This window comes from Prunus persica, chromosome G2 (genome assembly GCF_000346465.2).
Source record: "Prunus persica cultivar Lovell chromosome G2, Prunus_persica_NCBIv2, whole genome shotgun sequence".
NCBI classification, from domain to species: Eukaryota; Viridiplantae; Streptophyta; class Magnoliopsida; order Rosales; family Rosaceae; genus Prunus; species Prunus persica.
The window spans coordinates 5,878,639-5,899,666 of record NC_034010.1 but is presented as its reverse complement, the minus strand read 5'-3'; the positions used below and the strand labels follow the sequence as shown (position 1 = coordinate 5,899,666).

General features: G+C 36.0%; 1 protein-coding gene across 2 annotated transcripts; it reads right to left on the bottom strand.

The window, feature by feature from the left end:
- LOC18787388 (exportin-7) lies at nucleotides 52-20,645 on the bottom strand. 2 transcript variants are annotated; one of them, XM_020556187.1, is made up of 29 exons: nucleotides 20,418-20,645; nucleotides 19,805-20,058; nucleotides 19,550-19,710; nucleotides 18,432-18,497; nucleotides 17,893-18,010; nucleotides 17,699-17,808; nucleotides 17,502-17,597; nucleotides 14,518-14,641; nucleotides 13,465-13,532; nucleotides 12,301-12,387; nucleotides 11,322-11,474; nucleotides 11,136-11,231; nucleotides 10,908-10,967; nucleotides 10,696-10,814; nucleotides 10,461-10,548; nucleotides 8,333-8,437; nucleotides 8,155-8,259; nucleotides 8,022-8,074; nucleotides 7,842-7,905; nucleotides 7,605-7,739; nucleotides 6,921-7,033; nucleotides 6,754-6,847; nucleotides 6,121-6,340; nucleotides 5,123-5,253; nucleotides 3,977-4,123; nucleotides 3,176-3,304; nucleotides 2,410-2,508; nucleotides 1,171-1,209; nucleotides 52-832 (listed from the first exon to the last, which is right to left on the bottom strand). In XM_020556187.1, the coding sequence occupies exons 2-29, from the start codon at nucleotides 20,043-20,045 to the stop codon at nucleotides 695-697; spliced, it is 3,159 nt and encodes a 1,052-aa protein (XP_020411776.1). In that variant the 5' UTR covers nucleotides 20,046-20,058; nucleotides 20,418-20,645; the 3' UTR covers nucleotides 52-694. The 2 variants fall into 2 exon arrangements, with proteins under 2 accessions (XP_020411776.1, XP_007218912.1); XM_007218850.2 differs by having other exon boundaries at nucleotides 8,155-8,256.

Below are 21,028 nucleotides of genomic sequence, written 5' to 3'. Positions count from 1 at the left end.
TGCCCTTTCCGCTTTCAGAATTTAAGAACAGAAAGAAAAACAGGGGAAATAGAACATTTAAAAGTTTTAGATGATATTAGAATCAACTCTTGGTGCAGACAAAATTGTCAAATGTGCTTGATGTCTGGCCTGCAAAACCCCCCTTCTAATTCTAGGTAGGAATTCCAGGTGAAACCAAAAAGAGCCAAGAAAAGAGAAGCCCAAGAGACTAGAACAAACATTTAAATCTTTTTCCTTTCTTTCCTATTATCAACAAATACAAAGAATATGTAAAGGTTAATGTACAGGCTTACAACTGATCCATCCCTAAACATAAACTTGAGGAGATGTACACCATTTTTTTTTTTTTTGGCTTTTTTCTTTTTCAAAAGAATTGATTTACTAATATTAGAACTGGCCATTTTAAACTACATGTCAAACCCACCACTATCTTCTACAAACCACCAGTACGGCAAACCTTATAGTGATACCCATACGGCCACCACAAGAAAATTTGTAATGCCCCTTCCAGTTCCACCAACCCATGAACTTCAAAAAATGTGCTTCCCTTTCTCTCACTACCAGAGATTCTATTTCTAACTAGAGAAAGCCCTTCTCCCAATACCAGAGACTCCACGTTTACGACTAGAAGTATGCAGCAAAATATTCTTCTAACATCTTCAGCACGTACAATTCATGTTCTGGAATACTAGAGTTACTTCACACGAAACTCATGCCTGAATACTGTCAGGTTTTGGGTAAACTTGTCCCTGTTCTTTGAATCCAAGCTTCTGGTAACATCTGCCATAAGCTTGTCAAAACACTGTGAAAGCCGCTGATGTTGATCCGCTGGCTGCAGGTCAATGCAAAAAGAGTCATGTACAGGTGACAATAATTTGAAGAGATACATAGGGTTCTAGAATACTATCTCTTGTCATATTTATATCGCATGACAAATGCTTGTGTTGCTAGACTGTGAAAACACATTCACGAAGAAGTTAAACTGATCAATCTTCCAAATACAGTCTGCAACATCACATCTTTCTCTCCCTATCACTAAAATACACGTACAAGACTTGAAAAGATGATTTGGCTGTGATATAGCACTTTTTTTTGTTCGAAAAAATATATATTTCAATTTTAAATTCATTGTTACTCAAACACTTTAAAATAGTGTAAGGCACAACTAACCTGTGAAGCCAAGATCCGAACTTTCAAATCAGAGAACATCTGCAAGTTAAAGACCATCTTTCAGTAAAATATAAAGTAACATAGGATAAGTGAAAAGGTTGGGACCATCAATCCAAATCCCTTTCGGTGAAGTTTTTGGTTTTTGGTTTTTGGTTTTTGGTTTTCTTTCTATCTATTCTCCCATCACTCTTCCTCGCTTCTTTCTCTTTCTTCCTCTCTTTCTCTCTCATGAAAAACAAAACTTAAAAACTTTATCAAAGACAACCCAAGCAGTTTGGGGTTTCAGTTAATTTGGCCATGCTGATACAAGAAGAATTAACAAAGTTGGCCCACCAAAATAAGTTGAACAAAAACATAAAAGGAACTGAATTCAAACATGCAACTTCTCTATGGAAACGCAAAGGAAGAGCATCCTTTTGTTGGTCAGGAAGGCCATGAGAACAGAGAAAGGTTAAAGACTATAAATACTGTACAAATACTGTTAAGACACAAGGCAAACGTACAACATTTGAATATGTTCTTACATTATCAAATGCACAGTGGAGGAGAGTACTATACATAATAGGCAGATCCTTCCAGATTAACAGTTAAGAGAGAGAGAGAGAGAGAGATCTGCTCTGTTTCCAAGAAATGTACTAAAAGCTGAATAGAGAAAAGAAAACATTCTTTTCAATTGGCAGAAGAAAAGTAGAAGCACATACGCACACACAGCACGAAATTGAATAGTGTATCAGATGAAGGTAGAATGAACCCATTGATAAGGGGCATTTAAGAAGCCGAAGTTGCACATTACGTGTTGTTTCTGTGGCTAAAGATTTGAACAAGGTAAACTACGAAAGTAAAAGGCCACACATGCACTCGAATAAAAGTATCACACAGAACAGGAAATTGAAAAGTGTATCAGATGAAGATAGGATGAACTGATTAATAAGGGGCATTTAAGAAACAATGTTGCACGCATTCCTGTTGTGTTTGTGGCTATAGATTTGAGAGGGCAAAATATGAAAGTAAAAAGCCACACATGCGCTCAAATAAAAGTATCACAAAAACACACACACACAGACACACAGAGAGAAGAAAATTGAATAGTGTTCAGATGATGGTAGAATGAACCGACCAATAAGGGGCATTTAAGAAACTGATGTTGCACGCACGTGTTGTGTGTGTGTGGCTAAAAGTTTTGAACATGGTAAAATATGAAAATTAAAAGTCACACATGCACTCAAGTAAAAGTATCACCTGCTCACTAATAAGTATCAAGCTGAGCATTGGTCTGCTGAGACTCCACTGGTTGCCACAGTCCTCGAATAAAACAATCTCAAATAGCGTCTTCAGTATCTTTACATATAAAAGAAAAAAACAATCAGATTATTAATAAAACCTAAGAAATTGAGTAATCATGGAGGAACAAAACAATAAAAGTCATCAAAGTTTGGAAACCTAAAGAAAGAGTGAGCGTATTCAATTCACTTCATATACATGGGTATGCAAGTGATTTCATGCAGAAGTTTGACACGAGACCAAAAATTATAATCATCATTGACAGCACATAATTCACACAAAATGCTATTCTGAATACCAAACTTTTTTCAATATTGTAAATTACAGACTTTCAACTTTCAAGATTCTATTCAGCTCTGTAACAAGAAGAAAAAAAAAAGTTTTCCATTCTGAATACCAAACTATAACCACCTAATTCCCAAACAAAACCCAACCCAAAGTCCACAAGAGCATATATACATCTAGACCTCGTCCTCTTAACAGTGAGGCACACAAACACTTGATTCACAGACATCCAGACATGGGACTAATTGAACTAAAAAAATGCAAAACATATGTATACAAGTCAATTGTATTTACGCATTTCCTCAAGTTATTATGTGAGACAAGGGCAAACACTTAAATATTGGAGCTCAATGCCAAAAGAAATGCATATCCTCTTAACTAAGCACAAAGCGTAATATAACCCAGAAATTAGAGCAACAACGTACAGATCCCCACTTACTTCTGGAAACAAATTGGGGCAGTCTGAAATGTGACGAGCAAGATTGACCGCAGTAGGTAATGTGGGCGCCTCACCCATGGTGATGTTGTTGAAGTAGAAAGCAGCCAAATTATCAACAGCAGATGCACACTAGCGCAAAAGGTAAATTTTAGGATTGAATAATGAAAATAATGAAAAATATGATCGCGGATGAAGAAAAGTAACTGGTCAGTTCGTATAAGCACATTTCTACTTGAGATTCCTTTTTTTTTTTTTTGGGACAACAATTGCTTGCCAGAAACTTTATTTGGTGGAATGAATTTTTTTAGTAATTTTGACATTTGTTTTCCAAATTAAAATTACTATTCTATTTCGGTTCCAATACCCAGATTTCTACTACTACAGTGTTGGCTGGTTGGGGGTTAACACGGGTATTAGCAGTCACTAGCCATTGATCATCTGAGGCATTGCCACTGACTGGCTGGTAACCTGTTGAAAGTTGCCAAAGACTGCCAAGGGTTAGGCAAGAAATCGGACTTGAGGGAGTAGAACTGGTGGCAATGGAACGTTTAATCTTATTCCAAAACCAGACTTGTGCCCTTGAGAAGCAAAAGTTATTTTCTACATTTCAGACTAGTTTACTTTTCACTTGGACACATTTTTCTATGACCGATCTTCTAGTTCTGAACAAAAACTAAGAAAAAATTGCAAAAAATGTTCACTAATAAGTTATTTTCTGACAACAATTGGAGTCAAAAATTTGAGACATGCAGATAATGATAGAAGAGTTCCTCCGCCCATAGAAGTTGGCAGAACACGTACCTGTGATGAAATACTTGTATCTAGACCTTTAAGCCCAGATTCAAGGGATCCAACTATATGCATAAAAGTAGTGGTATCCAGATTCAGTATATAAACTATATGGCTGTTGAATAAAACCTCCAAGAATGCAAAGTAGGCCCTTGTCAGCTGCACATAGAAGAAAATCTAAATAAAAATCTTCCTACAAATTTCAGGCAAGACAAAAAACTCAATGCAAAAGAAAACTAAAGAGCCTGGCATGTTTAAAGTATAAAAAAAGCATTCACGTGATAAAATTTTCAGCAAGGACTAGAAGTTCAGAACCATGCTTTTCAAACAACAGCATTTTCTCATTTCCCATTTTTTCTTTGGACAAATAGAAGGAACTATTTTTTTCGTTTCTTATGTTTTATTAATTCTTAATTTATAGTTTGTTCCAGAAACTGTCGTTAACCCTACAACCTATATGAAATACATAATAATTCAAGACTGTAGCATATTCATATTCTGTGAAGATAATTGTTGCGAAATGGCTGAGGGTGACTTGTGGAGGTGTTGCAGAGTCTTGTGACCAGCCTGTACAAGATTATTTCCAAGGTATTTGTTTAGGAGATCGAGGGATTGCATGGCACATCTATTTCTACTTTCCCGCCATTGTTATTATAATTTAAATTAGCCTCCAAAATTTCCACTGAAATTTGATGGACTCTGAGGCTTTCTTCCACAATTTCCAGCATAAAAAACTAGGTGTCGATGTAATTTCAACAAAATGGTGGAAGGATATACCCTATACTGGGTTTTGGTGTCAGAATGACTGAAACACCTAATTTGGCTGAAGTTCAAGCACGTTCCAACTTCATTTACAATCATTTAAAGTAGTATTAAATACTAACTATTCATTAAAAAATACTAAGTTGGTCCACTTTGAATGATTAGCAACAAATTCCAATTCCTCATAATTTCCTTATTAACTAGAATCTCATATTCTGCACCACACACACACACACACACAAAACAAGTAGTACCCACAAAATCAAACTTAGAAGATGGAGTATGCACAAAAACAAGCAGACATTCAAAATCATATGATTCTAGTTAAAATAAATCCAACCAGGTATTCAAAACTAAAAGATGTCAAAAGAAGACTTGCAACAAAAGTTCATGTACCTTACGGAATGCCAATATATCAGCCAAAGGAATTGATAATGTCATCTTCAGTGCGATATCAAGTGCATCAGAAAGAGCTCTATCACCATATAGCTCAAACACCCCAAAGTTGACATAATTTCCAGCAAGAGCTGTTATTTGGCAACACACTACAATCAGTTCATAACATAACATTTCTACAAGCTATTTATTTATTTGTTTTAATATTCAACCAGAAAAGCAGGGAAACAGCCACTACAGCATTTCTAGCTAAAAACAAGTATTTGCAAATCTGTCCTAGAAAAAAAAAATTAAATTGAATGTACAACTCTGAAAGAGAACTTTATTATGTTGTCTCCTGTTTTCAATTTGAAAAGAATAGCAGTAATAGAAGAAGAAGAAAAAGTTGAGATGCTCTTATTAAAACATAGAGGCAAATAACAGAAATGAAAAACAAAATCTAAACATCAGTTTTCTTATAGTATCTCCAATTTATTCACTTCGAGCTTATTTGTCGAACTACACGAATTGATGGGGTTTCTCCAATTATCTTCATCGACTCTTTAGCTTGTCTTTGTTACGGTCACATTATTTTTTTGAGTAATCATATTTCTTTTAAGAATTTACATACATAAAACATTGATGCATGTTCAGTCTTTCCATCTCTAAACTTCCTTTCTTTTTTCTTTTTTTTTGACAAACCAAAACTCCACTTTGTCAGCTTTGCTGACTCAGCTTCCAAACTGGGGCCCACCTGCCGAACCCTACAATATTTGGGGGGCAAGGAAACTCTAGCAATAATCGAGATAGGTACCTCAGTGAGTTTTGAACCCCAAACAGGCAGTTCCCCAACAAGTCCCCCAACCACTGGACCACAACTCACGGGTTAAACTTCCCATTGAATAAATGAAATTGTTAAGGTCGCCCATGATTCAATCAATATTTCATGGTCTCACCCTGAACATGACTTTCTTAAACCCACATTACTGTTACAAGAAACAATAGGTTCATGGTCTCACCTCTCGTGAGAATAGTTAAAGAAATCCATATTCCTTTGTATTTGAAGGCATATATATCAGCAACATTTGGGAGAGACAAAATCCTTGACCCATAAGCAACAATCAATTTACTGACTTCTCGGAAAAGAAGTATGCCATTAGGAGAAGATGAGTCAAAAGTCAAACGTTGGGCTTTGTTCAGTACAAACTCAGCCATGAATTTCAGTAAAGGGGTGGTCACCTGCAGCATTAAGAACTGAAAATTTGAGAAAAGAATAACCACTAACTTTGGAAGAAATAAATAAGGAAGCAAATGTAGCTGGACACGCACATAATACAGAGAGAGATTTGTACAGGACTGAAAGAAAACAATGATATCAAGAGATAAGTATTTAATTCTACCTGATCAACAAGCTACAAGATAAAATGCAAAGGGGTTGTTGAACAAGAAACAGGCTTTTGCATTTGCTTCACAAGACATTTATTTATTTAATTTTAATAAAATCTTTCTGAAAATGTGGAAATCCTTAATTAGTACTAATGGTTCAGTTCCAAAGTATGAAAGTTTAGATAATTCATTGTTGGCTTTACCACTTAAGACATTAGAACTCTGTTGAATTTCTCGATCAAGGAATAAGTTAACATATCCTTTACCTCTGGTGTATCAGACCAGTGCAAAATGCCTTTCAAAAGAAGCGGCATGTGTGCGGGGTACAACCAATCAAACAGAAGCCCATAAGTTCTGCGACTGAAGATATTCAAAGAGAAGAGCATAAGAAAAATATTATGTTATTCAATTCAAAAAATGAAGAAGTATTTACCTATTTGTGGCCATGGCAATTCCCCTAAGGTCTCTCATCAGCCCAATTAACGCATACTTTACAGCATCAGTACGAAACATTGAATCAGGAGTTGATTCCAGATTGATGAAAACCTAAAATACCACATATAGTACATGAGTAACTAAAATTAAACCCTACAAAAATAATTAACGTTGGCAATACACAAATAGCAACAATCTTTCTTCAAAGAACTCAAGCAACAATGACTAATAAACAAAGAGGACCAAGAGGAATTTTTTTAGAAATTAAAACAAATGTGAGGTAGAAATGGGTTTATTGTGGGATAAGGTCCGGGATTTCCGTTTCTGCTAGGGTTCAGGAAATACCATTTTAATTTAGCTGTTATTCTATATTTTCTTGATAGCTGGACCCCTTGTTCAAGTTCATTGTTCTGGTTTTCACTTTCATTAATGAAATTCATTCTTATTCAAACGACTGTATAGCAGGTTTGTAAATTCTCTTCTATTATGAGAAAGAAAACCACACATTGATAACCAATAGCGAACTTAACACTAAAATCAGTACGGTCAAGTATTTTAACGAAGAGCGCAAGAAAACATGTGCAGATTATACAGCACGCACATAAGCAAAATTTGTGTGTGTGTGTGTGTGTGTGTGTGAGAGAGAGAGAGAGAGAGAGAGAGAGAGAGAGAGAGAGATTACTTGCAGAAGTGGATCCATGGAAGATTTAAATTTCACAGGGCTGTCTTCCATGAATATTAGCCAACCAATTGTGTAATAGAAAGTTGTTCTGCTGCGAGAACATCTATACTCTTCTAGAAATGGGAAGTGCTCCCTCTGAAAATAGACATTCAAGATGAGAACTTTCAGACAAGAGACTCAAGATTTTCAAATCAAAGCTGTAAATGTAAAAGAAAGACATCTCAGATCTGGATTTACAGTGTGATTGGCAACTATAAATTTGACAGTATCCAACTTCAAAAGTAGCTTTCCAGTCATGTATCTGCCAAAAGAATTATAGTGGTACATTAAGTAAGCACCATTAAGGGAAATGAGGTTCTCTTAAATCAACAAGCAACTCCAATGCTCTAAACCAAATACTGAAATAACAAAACTAACCCAGATGCCAGCTCCAAAAATAAACTCAGGGTGTGACCAATGACCTCCTCACTCTGAGAATAGGCAAGGATTAAAATGCAAAACAGAATAAAGAAAAGTATCTAACATAAGCAAAGGATGAAAACTATTTCACCTCAGTATAACATTTCAGGTTTGTAGCAATCTTGCCAACAATCGCATTTAACATTAAAAGATGATCATGAAGTCCAAGAAGCTCAGAAAGGCGGGCATATAACTGCTGCAACAAAAGGAGAAGCTTCAAGCGCAATGTTAACATAAACTTCAAAGAACGGAAGGGAAAAATTAATTACCTTCGAAGAATGCATGGCCTGATCACCCACATAAGACTTCCGAAAATGTTGAAAGAAGGTAAGGATTGCACGATCAAGTCTTTGCTTGCTTATTTCACCATATCTCTGCCAAATGACAGAGCGATTAAAAAAAAGTAAAGAAATGTGAACAATGTTACAAGTTGCATCCTTATTAGGATTTTTTTTTTCTTAAGAGAAACAAAGTTTTATTAAAGATCTAAAATCACAATACAAAACTTAGTGAACCAGAAGTCCACCATCAAATTGATACAGCCCTAACAAAAATTAAATCTCAAACATATACTTCATACATTGTAATACAAACTTTAACTTTAAAAGCCAAATGGTTGTGGAGATTTCCACTTGAAACCAATTCGCTATGGCATAGGATCATTAAGAGCAAGTACGGAATAGACTCAAATGGGTGGGATACTAAACAGATAGTTAAGGTGTCTTGCAGGAATCCTTGGCAAGAAATTTCGAAAGGGTATAATTCTTTTCTTCAATGCTGCAGATTTTCTGTTGGAAATGGGGAGAAAAATTAGATTTTGGGAGGATCTTTGGCTGAAAGAAGGGATTCTAAAAGATCTGTTTCCTAGACTCTCTTCCTTGTCTAGGAGAAAAAATCAAAGTATAGCCTGTTTTGCTAACAATCATGAGATGCCTCTCAATTGGGATTTTGATTTCAGAAGGAATTTGTCCGAGGCTAAAATAGCTGAAGTGGTAATACTTTTGGATATATTGGGGAAGGTGAGATTATATGGTTCTAGATTGGATCGGAGGTCTTGGGAGATTGAGGAGCAGGGTTCTTTTTCCTGCAAGTCTTTCAGGTCTTTTCTTCTCTCTACCACAAGGGATGTCTTCCCCCCTTTCAGCTCAATCTGGAAGGCAAAGACTCCGCCGAAAATTCAATTTTTCGTGTGGCTGGCAGCAAATGGCAGGATTAATACTTGCGATTGCATTCAAAGGAGGCAACCAAAGATATGCTTATCCCCCTCTTGGTGTGTTCTTTGCAAAGAGAATGCAGAAAACATTGATCACTTGTTCATTCATTGTTCGTATTCCCTAAAATTATGGTGGAGGATGTTGGGTGCTCTCGGAGCAGAGTGGGTGATTCCTAAAGGGTGTTTTGAGCTCCTTAGTATCAATCTGAGGATTTCGGGGAAGGGGAAGAGAGCTGGAATCCTTCGTGATTGTCTAGTTCATGCTATTTTCTGGAATATCTGGATGGAGCGATATCGAAGAATTTTTCAGGGTCATATAGGAGTAAGGGTTGAGGAATTATGGGACAGAATTAAATTTTGGGCATCCCTTTGGGCTTCGGTTTCGGGGCAGTTCAAGGACTATCACTACTCTACCATCATGAGAGACATGATGGCAGTCTTAAGATGATTTTACTGAAGTTCTGTGTTTTTCGTGTTTTTTATACAGTTTTTTTTTCAATCTTAGTAGGTCAGACTCTTTATTTTTGGTCTTCTTGTTTGATCGAGGATTTTTCCTCTTGATTATCAATACAATGTTTCTATTCAAAAAAAAAAAAGCTATACTACAACAGCACCCCAATCTAGTACAATTACAGAAATGAAAGATCTAAAAGCTAGAGAAAGAGAAGCCCATAAGGATGCCCAAAACCTGACTCTTTTCCAAGAATTCTCTTCTGCATCCCCACTATAGTTCTCAAAGATTCTCCTATTTCTCTCTAACCAAAGTACTCAAAAGACAGCTAATTTCTTGCCTTATTTCCACTGCAAAAAGACGTACTTTTCAGAAAGAAGGTGACTGAGGAATAACCCAATTAACCCGCCTCAATGCATATGAACAGTGTAAATACAAGCGAGGTTGCGCATTTAATGTGTGGTAATTAATGCATAATGCAATGGAACCAACGGGTACGCTTGTTACTTTTTCTTTTTCCAGAAAACATAAACTATATTCTAGTTTCATAATAAATACTATTTTGTTTCTGTATCTGTATCCTAGAATTAGAAGGTAAGATTAATTTTATATCAAACCATGACACGAAAAAGCACCAAATTAGGCAGAGAAAGATAAGAATAATGTAGCATTAGAAGGTAAATATTCACTTCAAATCTAAAATTTAGAAAGGTAGTCATTCCTGCTGCTGTACCTGGCTGTGTACCCCACTGTCAGTGACATTTATTAATTGCAAGATACGAGCCGAAAGTTCCGCATCAAGTACTTCTTGTGACTCAGCACTGCACAGGAAAAATGTAAAACCATTAAAAAAAAATATTGTTGTAACAATACCATGGTACACTCTGCATTGAAGAGAAAAGATAAATGAAGAAAACGAAGAAATGTAGTTTTTCTTTAGATTGGAAAAGTAGTTTTGTTTTCTTTACCTGCATCCAGTACATTGTTTTATCTTAAGAATTGCAGCAACAATATGAACAATCCAAGCAAGTTTGGCTTCAATAACAGAGAGGTCACTGTTATCACTGGTCTGCACTCGAGCTCTTTCCTATTTAATTCAAAAGAATTTATCAAAAACATGAAGTCAACAAATTTTTCTTTTTAATTTCCAAAAGGCATCCTTCACTATAAATGCTCATACCGTATATATTTGCAGAATAGGCTCCACTATGTTTATTATATACAAACTACTGCTTTCATACTGCAATCCAAAGAAAGGTGGTTACAGAGCCAATTTTAACAAAAACAAATCAGTTCCACATGTCAATGTCAGGATACATATTTAAATGCAATTCTATATACAAAAATAATCATTTAACAATTTGCAAAACAATATTTTCTTCAAACTGAAAAAGAGACAAGCGCATACCTGGAATCTACAGAGGTAAGGAAAACAATCCAGCTGATCCTGAAGAAGTTCAACATTGTCTAATGGGTTCTCAGAAAGATCATCTGGCGATCCATCCTGTAAATAGTAACAGAAGAAAGAGAGAGTGATGTCTCAACTTTGAAAGTGAAATTATAATATTGACCCAGGAAAGCTTTTGGCGTATACCTGAACGGAATTAAATCTTGATGTGATGAAACCTTCAGTAATTTTTGGCACAAATTCATCAAGCAAGCTGGGTGCATCGCCTTTCAAGTATGGTACAGATGTCACCAATCTAGACCATAGTCCTAAAAGGTAGTATACACTGCTGCTAGCCCACTGGCAAGAAGAAAAAGTTTGTCAGTAATTCAAATTGCAATTTTTTTAATCCAGATAATTAGTTCTGGCCACCAGGCGCTATAAACACACTAGGACAAGTAATATTTATCGAACGAAATTTTTGACTTTATAGCAAAAGCAAGAGCAATGCATCAGTTGGAAACACAGAAGAAGAATTAGTAGCAGGTTATCAAACCGCCCGTGTAGACAAGGTGCTCTGCCTAACTGAGCTATAGCCCTTGTGCTGTCTTCTATCTTTATTGATTTTTTTTTTTACTGTTTTACCTTCAAGGATATTTTTGTGAGTCAAAGTAAGTAATTAAAATATAAACAAACTTCGGTGGCCTCATATTGAAACCAGCAATTACAGCAATATTATTTTCTTCTGCACCCATGAAGCACAGATGGTAGTGCTAAGATAGATGGTAAAAGTGACTACAACAAAACAGAACAAAAATTTGTGAATTAAAGAAACATTAGGATTGACAACGAAGAACTATAAGATAAGAGTGACTAGACTTATATGGTATGACATACAATATAGACTACTAGATGCACTTAACTAAAGGAAGACTAATTTAAATAGAAGGAAAAAGATTGTGACGCCAATCAAGACTCACATGGGTTGAAGTAAAATAAAAGGATCTACAAAATTTAGATTTAAAAGATAGTATAATATATAAGAAGAGTAGATCAATTGCCGACCCCATACATGGGACAAGGGCAAGGGTGACACTAATTTAACGTGGAAGTGTTTTCATTTAACAGCCTAATATGCAACAATCTTTGGGTAATGCTTAAAATAAAGGGACGAAAGACAGTCAACCTTCCAGGATTGCAAAGACTTTAATGTGAACTCTGCTACTAAACGAATCCAGTCACTATAGCCTTCCACATTCACAAGCTCTGACAACTGCAACAGATTTTAGAAATTCAATGAGCATGAGCAAAAAGTTGATCAGCTCAAAGCAAGATTTACATGCCAGAAAAAGAAATTCATAATCAGCACGAGAAATTACAAGCTATCTACACAATCTCACATCAAAATTCACCTTTGCAAGGTACAAAATCATCACAACAATAACCCCCTGAAGACAATCATTGTACATCAAAACAGATAAGAGTAAACTGTCGAAATCCCCCCTGAAGTTGCAGCTAATTTTGGATATGCCCCTTAACCTTTTTTTCTTAGAATACCCTTAAACAATGAAATTACCCAATCTACCCACTACTGTTGAATATCCTCACATTTTCCGTTAAAGAATATCATGTACCCAGCACCACTCCTGCAGCCTTCTCTCTCTTCCCTTCCTCCCTGCCTCAAATTCCATCTCAAGAACACCATGACTTCATCACCATCACCACCCCAACCCACGAAGCCACCACCCCCCACCCATGGGTCCATCATCACCAACGCAGCCACCACCCAAACCCCAACCCATTTCTTCTTATTCTTTGAAACCCCACAACCCACCACCGAATTAATATCAGAGAGAGACACAGAGAGAGGTAGTGGGCTGGTTTGGCTGAGCTGAGGGATGGGGAGGTGGGTATGGGTGGGAGACGAAGGGGTTGGAGGCTTGAAGCTGAGGAGAATAGGGTGGGTGCTTCTTCTTTTTTCCTTCTTTTTTTCTTCATTTTCTTCCAAAAAAAATTATGTTTTTAATGATTGAAGTGTCACATGAGAGGCCTGTGACCCTTTTTAACAGCAAATTGGATGAAATGTGATACATTTGACAGTAAGGGTTAACAGTTCCAAGGGAAATTTACTCTAAGAAAAAAGGGTTAGGGGGTAGATTGAATTTCAACAGTTTACTCAAACAAATATCGAAAATAAAATGTAAACTACAAATATACATACACACACACACACACACACATACGTAGTTAAAAGTTATATGATTAACCAGAGATACCAAACATGACTCTTGGGTATTTCTTACCAAAGAAAAAGCCTGATGTCAAAATTACCAAAAAGAATAAGATTTACCTGATAATTCACTCGGAAACGTCCCAGAAGACGACAATATTCATGGTAATTATCATGATCAGCAAGACCTGATTTCAGTCCAAACAAATCATTACAAACCAAAACCCAACAGATGAAACATATAATTCTTAAATTAACCAATCAGATTTCGGGCCAGTCATTTACAGTATTAGCTCAATAGCTGACAAGTGTCTAAAACTCGGAAAAAGTAAAATATAGATCAATGTTTTATTATACCAAGGCATAAAGCAAGGCGTTTTATGGAAACCCTCGCGAGGCATTTTATGGAAACCCTCGCGAGGCATAAGTCTCGCTGCGTTTAATGCCTTAATCCCTATTATTATTATAACAAAATGTATATATATTTGGGTCATATGCGTTGATATAAAACGTATGGCTGAGATAAATAAAAATTGGGTCATGTAAATATATCGGCTGGGACCATAAGAGAAAACTTATTAAAATACCAGCCCATAAGTGAAACACTACGTTTCACTAGCCCTATTCTTCTCTGCTTTTCACTAACCCCATCCCCCTCCAGCATCTCTCATCTCTCACTGGCGTCGACGTCGTCTGGTTGCTCCCTCATCTCTCTGGTCAGATATGGCTCATATCTGCCCAGATATAAGCTGTTGGGGGAGAAACAGACACGCGACGAGTGCAGACGCGCAGCGCCTCTTTGCACCTCCATCACGCACAAATCGCGCCTTGACAGTGCCTCCTTTACCTTGGGCTCTGCATTTGGCGCTCTGATGCATAGGGAATGCACCTTGCAGTGAAGCGTGCCTGATGCACGACTTCAAATCATTGATATAGATACAAATCCTAGCCCCGTCCATAGTTTTTCATGCAAAAGCGTGAAAAAGCAAAAGGGGAAAACAAAATAATATCTATAAGTTTATAAAATATATACATATACAGTAAGTTTCTAATAAGTATTATATCTATAATTACCAAAAATGTACACAAACAAATTATTTTCCATTCATCATCATTAGGGTACAAGATACATTACAAACAAACGGCAACAGAAAAGGGACAAGCCAACCGCACCTTGCCCAGTTTGTAGGATTTCTTTGGTTCCTGTCATTAAATGGGCCAAAAACTTAGAACGGGCGGCATCATTTGTGAACAAAGAACGTCTAACAGAAGCTAGTCGCACCAAGCACTCCAATGCCTAGAAAGAACCATAGTGAAAACTCAATTTCAAGGCATTAAACAGTAGAAATCACATGAACAATAAATACATAATATTTAATTGGTGGGAGAAGAAAATTTATAATCCAACAAACAAAGACCAATGCATATTACATTGTGGGGGGGGGGAAGTAACTGTATGTGGTTGCAGTTATCGGGAACTACTAAAAATGTTCTTTCAGAGGATGTATTGTACACACAAAAACAAAAAATAAATAATTAAACCAAGATAAAACATTTATTAGCCATTATGACAAGGATCCAGCATCAGCAATAAATTAGCCCGAAAGAGAGTTTTTTTTTTCTTTATTTAGTATTAGTACTTGCTAGTAATATTCTTGATTTACGTCCTTATGTGAATTATATCAATTGACACGGAAAGCATTCCCAATCATTCAGAGATGAATTGAACCTCGTTCTGGGCTTTAACTACTCCAGTGTTTGTGACTTGCAATTCTTTCTTCTAAACATGGACACCAAAGTTTCTCTGTCTTAAGTTTCTTCATCATAGCTTAGGTGGCTTTATTCTGTTTACAGCCTGGTTAGGTGCTGTTTTGTGTTACACTCTTGGTGTCTAGTTTTTTTGCAGGTTGAGGGTTGTATCTTTTGTGTGCACAGCTGGTGTACTCACCATTTTCTACTAATATAAGATTACTAGGTTTCCTACTTAAAAACTATATGCGTTGACCTAGTTACCTTTTAAAATCGCAAAATTTACTGAACATCTTACAGATCACACTTAGATAAATATTCATAAAAACTTTGTGCATCAATACAAGCTCAGCAACAGTTATTGCTACTTGCCCAAAACACACCATAAATTTGGAAAATACCTACAGGCCAAACATTATCTAAGACAACTTATAATGCAACCAATGTAAAAGCAAAAGACTGACTAGGTGGACATACTAACTACAAGAAATTTGCAATCTGCCTGGTTTCAGTAATTGTGAGGATGTTGCATGCTATAGACCTTCCATAGCTAAGGATTAAAATATACATACCCACACATATAACAGTACTCCGGACTTACATAAACATTGATGGAAATATCAATATCGGTAGAAATATCGCTATTGGTCGAAATATCAATGAAAATATAAATAAATAAAAAAACCAAAATTTTCTTTAAGACAGAGAAATTTAGAATGGAACATTAAGAAATGTTACAATCAACACTGCATAAATTAGGCATTTAAACTCTTTGAAGTAGCGTATCAGAAGGCATGTATAATGAAAACAATAAGCGATCTAAATAATCTTTAATAATTTGTGTATATAATTTGTATCAGCTCTATATCAATTTTGTTTTCATTTGTATAGAATAGAAATATATAAGTTTTATAACAAAATGGATTAATTATTTATTGATTTGACAAATGAATTTTTATCGGTTAACAAGGATTATAATGAGAATATTTTAAGTAATATGGGTTGTATTTGTCAATATAGAGTATTTGAATAATATCGATCACGTCCTACATTCATTGGTTGTGAATCATAAACAGCCTCACCCCAAAATCAGTAGCCCATTTAGTTTACTCGTGTTATTGAGATGTTTAGTTTACTTGTTAACACTTCTACTTCGTTGCCGAAATTTATCTTAAATATGTTGGTTTTGAGAGAAATTCCACTGAAACACTGAAATCTACCCAAAGAGCTGATAAAACCAAAGTTTCTCCGATGTTCTGGAAAGATAGGATATTTAGAACCTTGTTCATCATGAATTGGGGTGAAGCTTTCCTACTTGTCCGTTGGAGATTGTTCTACATTCACCTTGCAGGTGTATTGGGTTCACAGTTAAGGACTTTTTTTTTCTTATTTCCAGTGGAATGCAGCTTTGGGGTCCAAGGCAGAATATTAACTGCAGAGAATTTGTTACCACAGAGCCATTTCTTCACCTGACCAGCTATAGCAGTATGGGCGAGGCAATGAGTCTTCATCACTACCGGGATTATAAAATTGAATAAAAAGAAAAAGAAAGGGATGTTCCTTATTCAAGAAGGCATTTTCTTCATTGTCGCATGGTTGATGGAGCTATAAAGGACAAAAGAAAGAGATTTTGACTAAAAGAACTCAGCAATGTACCTTGCAGAGTGGTTCCAAAGGCTGAAAGTGGAGTACTTAGCTAGAAAATATAGTAAAATCACCATTTGTTTTGCACTGTTCTCAACTTTCTTCATCTTGTATTTCTCACTTACTCCTAGGTTCTTGCTTATCTTTTAACCTTAAATATGTCATTCATTTGTGGATCATATAGCCTTTAATCGCTTAGGGGACCGTGCTGCATATGATCCTGGTACTTGGGCAACTTCATATGATTCTTTGAACTATTAAAGCTACAGATGTTTTACTGGTTTCTTTTTTTTGCCTTTTTCCTATTCTTTTCATCGGTATGCATAGGAATCAGGATAATTAACATGATGTACAAGTTCCATGACATGCATAACACCCTCGTAACTCTTTTTTCTTTTCTTTTCCCTTTGAAAAGAAGAAACTTTAATATATCACAAAAACAACTACACAAGCAATGGACAAGAAATCCATTTCAGCATCCTCATAACTCCAAAGATTTCTCAACCAATTTAGGTTAGTTCACTATTAAAAATCTTTGGAGTTATGAGGATGCTGAAATGGATTTACTCGCTATAAAAAATCCAAATATGCCAAACTTTGATAAGCACAGTATCACGCCAAAGTAAATGCCCGTTAAAAACTTGACAAAATTAAAAGAAAGTGTTTGGAAAGAAAAAAAATTGTGCCTTCAATCATCCGATACAAAACTTCCAATCACAGAAATCATCAACAATTAGTTCAAACAGAAAATTACATATACTAACCTCCTTTGAAAGGGGGGCCTTTGTAATGGCATAGTAATCAAAGAATACTTGAAGTGTTGATGGATCCTCCAAAACTGACCTCCAAGCAGATGGAATCTGTAAAATTACTCGAAAATTATTATTTATGATCCATTACAGAAGGGACTCCTTGGAAAACTTTCAAATGGTTAAACATCCAAAACAAAAGAGGAAAATACCTGAACAGTACCAAATTCTTCAGAACTTTCATCAATTGATGTCCCAACAAAATCAAAAGATAAACATTTAAGTGAAAGAGAAAGAGCCAACTCTTGCAATCGACTTGCAACTGTGCATCACAAGAAATACAATATTAGAAAGCAGTGGTAAGGGACAAACCCAAACAATTTCAGAACGAACGTCATCATATTACCATTAGTTTCCAGTTGACGCAATGAAGTTAAGGATATTTGGAATATTTGAAACAGAGACTGATCCCTGAAGGAGCAGGCAACCCTCCGATGATGAGTTGAGGGCAACCCTGGATTAGGCTGACCATTTAGCAGTTTATGAACATAAAGGCAAATGTTAGTATATATTAAAAACTTGGATAGTTTGAAAACAAGAGGCCATTTGATGGAAACAAAACAAAAGTTCAACTCTTATTAGCAAAATTGAGAAGTGACTTCGAATCAATAGTGAAACTAAATCAAATAATAACATGCCTACAGATGTTCGACCAAGGGCAAACTTTGAGTGCTCAAACTAACCTCTATTGATGTTCATGAAGAAGAAAATCAACAAATAAATATTCAAAACACACACGGCAAGGATGCTTTAAAGAAACTACAGGATGGTAGTAAGACAAGAGTAAATAATCAAAAAACAAAATCAAGGAAACTTTCTGTAACGGAAAGGTAATATATCACCTTAATTATGATAGACTAAGGGAAAAAAAGATTGAAGTCTAACCTGATTCATCTCAGACACAAGTTGGCTCAATATCTTCAAACCAATGGCATAGTGATCAGATGTTGCCTGGTAAAAGAAATTGTTTGTGAGTTACAGTTATCGGCAAAATGTACTGACTAGAATATATAAAATAGGGAACACAACCGCTTCAATCTCTAGGCAGTAGCACATGTACTCAATATAAGGAGTAGAACATGTACTCACATGTAGTAGCACAGTTCTAATAGACCAATATTACAAAGCAAATGGAGCACATGAAATTCAATACAGTATAAGAAATTTGCTTACTGAGAAGAGAATAAATGAGAAGCTACCAAGTATTAGAGCTTGGTTTTTGGGCATTGATTCAGTGGCTGGGACCTTTGATTAATTTCAAAACTGAAGACAAATTTGTTGGTTATTTGTCTGGTATCAGGAAATATTAGTAAATATCGGGATATTGGGGTGATTGGGGATATATCGCCGATAAGAGGGCAGAAAATAGGTTTACTCCTCCACCCCCCCTCCCCTCTCTCTTATCTGTATCAACACCTGAAAAAAAGGGATACATCGGCTGATATTTTCATCCTTGGATGGAACTATAGTCTGATGGTTGTGTATTCAGTGGTGTGGACGAAAAAGGAAATAGAAGAATACTCGAAAAGTATGCTCTTGTGGGGATTTTGTGAGATAAAATTCGATTTTGGACCTCTCTATAGGATTCAGTTTCTTTTATGTTTTGGGATGTACCATTGTACTATATATATGCGAACTGAAAGGATGTTGGCAGTTAAGATTCTGTTTATCTTAGATTCAATGTAATGCGGTTTTGTTGTATGTGTCCTGGTTGATAGTGTTAGTATTTTTATTCAGTGGTTGATAGTGTATGTTTCCTGGCTGACAGTGTTTGTTCAAAGTATTTTTATCTTAGATTCAATTCAACAGCATTGCCACAGAATCCTAAAATTTTGAGTGTCAAATGACGAACAGAAGTTCATGATGAAAAAATATGCACATTAAATATGCACACATACATAAATAAATATGAAGGTTAGTACAATAGGCCATACAAAAGAACATAGATTGCTGAGTACTTGAAGAAGTTACAACTACAAGTTATAAACAGAAAGTCCCATCACCTGGTTCAAGAAGTTCATTGACTCTTTCACCACTTCCCGGAATCGATCATCATCAAACCACCCAAACTTGGTGAGTCGACATAAGAGTTGGATTAAGGATGCAGTCACAAATGGCTGCAACTCAGGTCCTCTAGTGGCCAAATAGTTAATAAGGTAACTCCCTACACAAATTTCCACATTGTTCAATTTCATACATTGGAGGTAAGATGCAAACAAGAAGAAGACCAGCAAACAGATATAAGTCGGGGAGATTACGAATATCAAGACGAAGCTGCAGAGCAAGGCTATGGTCAGTGACTTGCTTCAACAAACTAGAACTAGCTAGCATCAACGCGTACGGAGTCACGGCATTGTCCAGAATGTATTGGCACTGTGAAATGTATTCGATGTTCACAGAAAAGCATTTGAGAGTGTTCTCAGCGTGGGCTCGTTCAACAGAGTCCTGCGAATTGTACAGCCTCTCACACAAAGCCTCCAGTTGCCGTAACCCTTCCATCGCTTCAAAAATCCTATCATCAACGTCAGGTTCAGATTCTCAGCACAAGAAATTAAAAAAAGTAATCAAAACACATACACAAAATAGTAGCAGCATCTACTTTAGCCCAATATCAGTTTCCAAGAGATGAACAGTTCAAATGCCAGAGACAAACAATCATAGGTTTTCTCAGAAACCAAACAGAGCAGCCCAATAAATTTGCAACTAATTTCAAATGAAAAACAAAATGGAAAAGCATCAGTTCTGAATCTGCACAAGTAATAACAGAAAGAGAAGAGCATCACGGCATTGTAGAAGCCATGCAAATGATCCTAGGAGATTGAAATTCACAGTAGAACAATCTCCCGAGACAGTGCCAGAAGGCGGTTGTACCTTTTGCAGTGGATCTGAGATCGAAACCCTAGCGCCCAGTGGCCCTAATGTTGCATTGAAAATGGGAATTTCGACCGCACAAAGATATATTGGGATTCTTTTGGTGTAGGTATTGGATTTTCTTTACCCTGGTGCCTTGTGAAGGAGTCTACAATGGCGAGCAAGCGAGAGAGCACAAATGTGAGTTTTTCTTTCTTTTTCTATAGAAACGGGCCCCTTAAATTTAGACACGGCACGCACGAATATATATCACTCTAGCTTAGAGAGGATCCAAAATCCCATTTGGACGCCACAAAATTAAATAAAAAAACAATTTTATTAGCTTCATTAACAAACAAAAAAAATACAAATAAAAAAGGGAAGATTTGTAAAGGGTTGTTTGGTATAAAATTTAAATACCATTTACGATTATGGAATACGTTTTGAGAATAGAATTCGTGTGTGGTATGGTATTTTTCCAAATATGGTTTTTCTTGTATGTTGTTACTAAATCTACCAATGTTATTACCATATTTTCTAATTGGCTTCTTTTTCTTTTTTTTTTCCGTGATTTTGTGCCAACTATTGGACTTTCGGGTTGTTTAACATTATTTCAGAGATCGCATACCGTT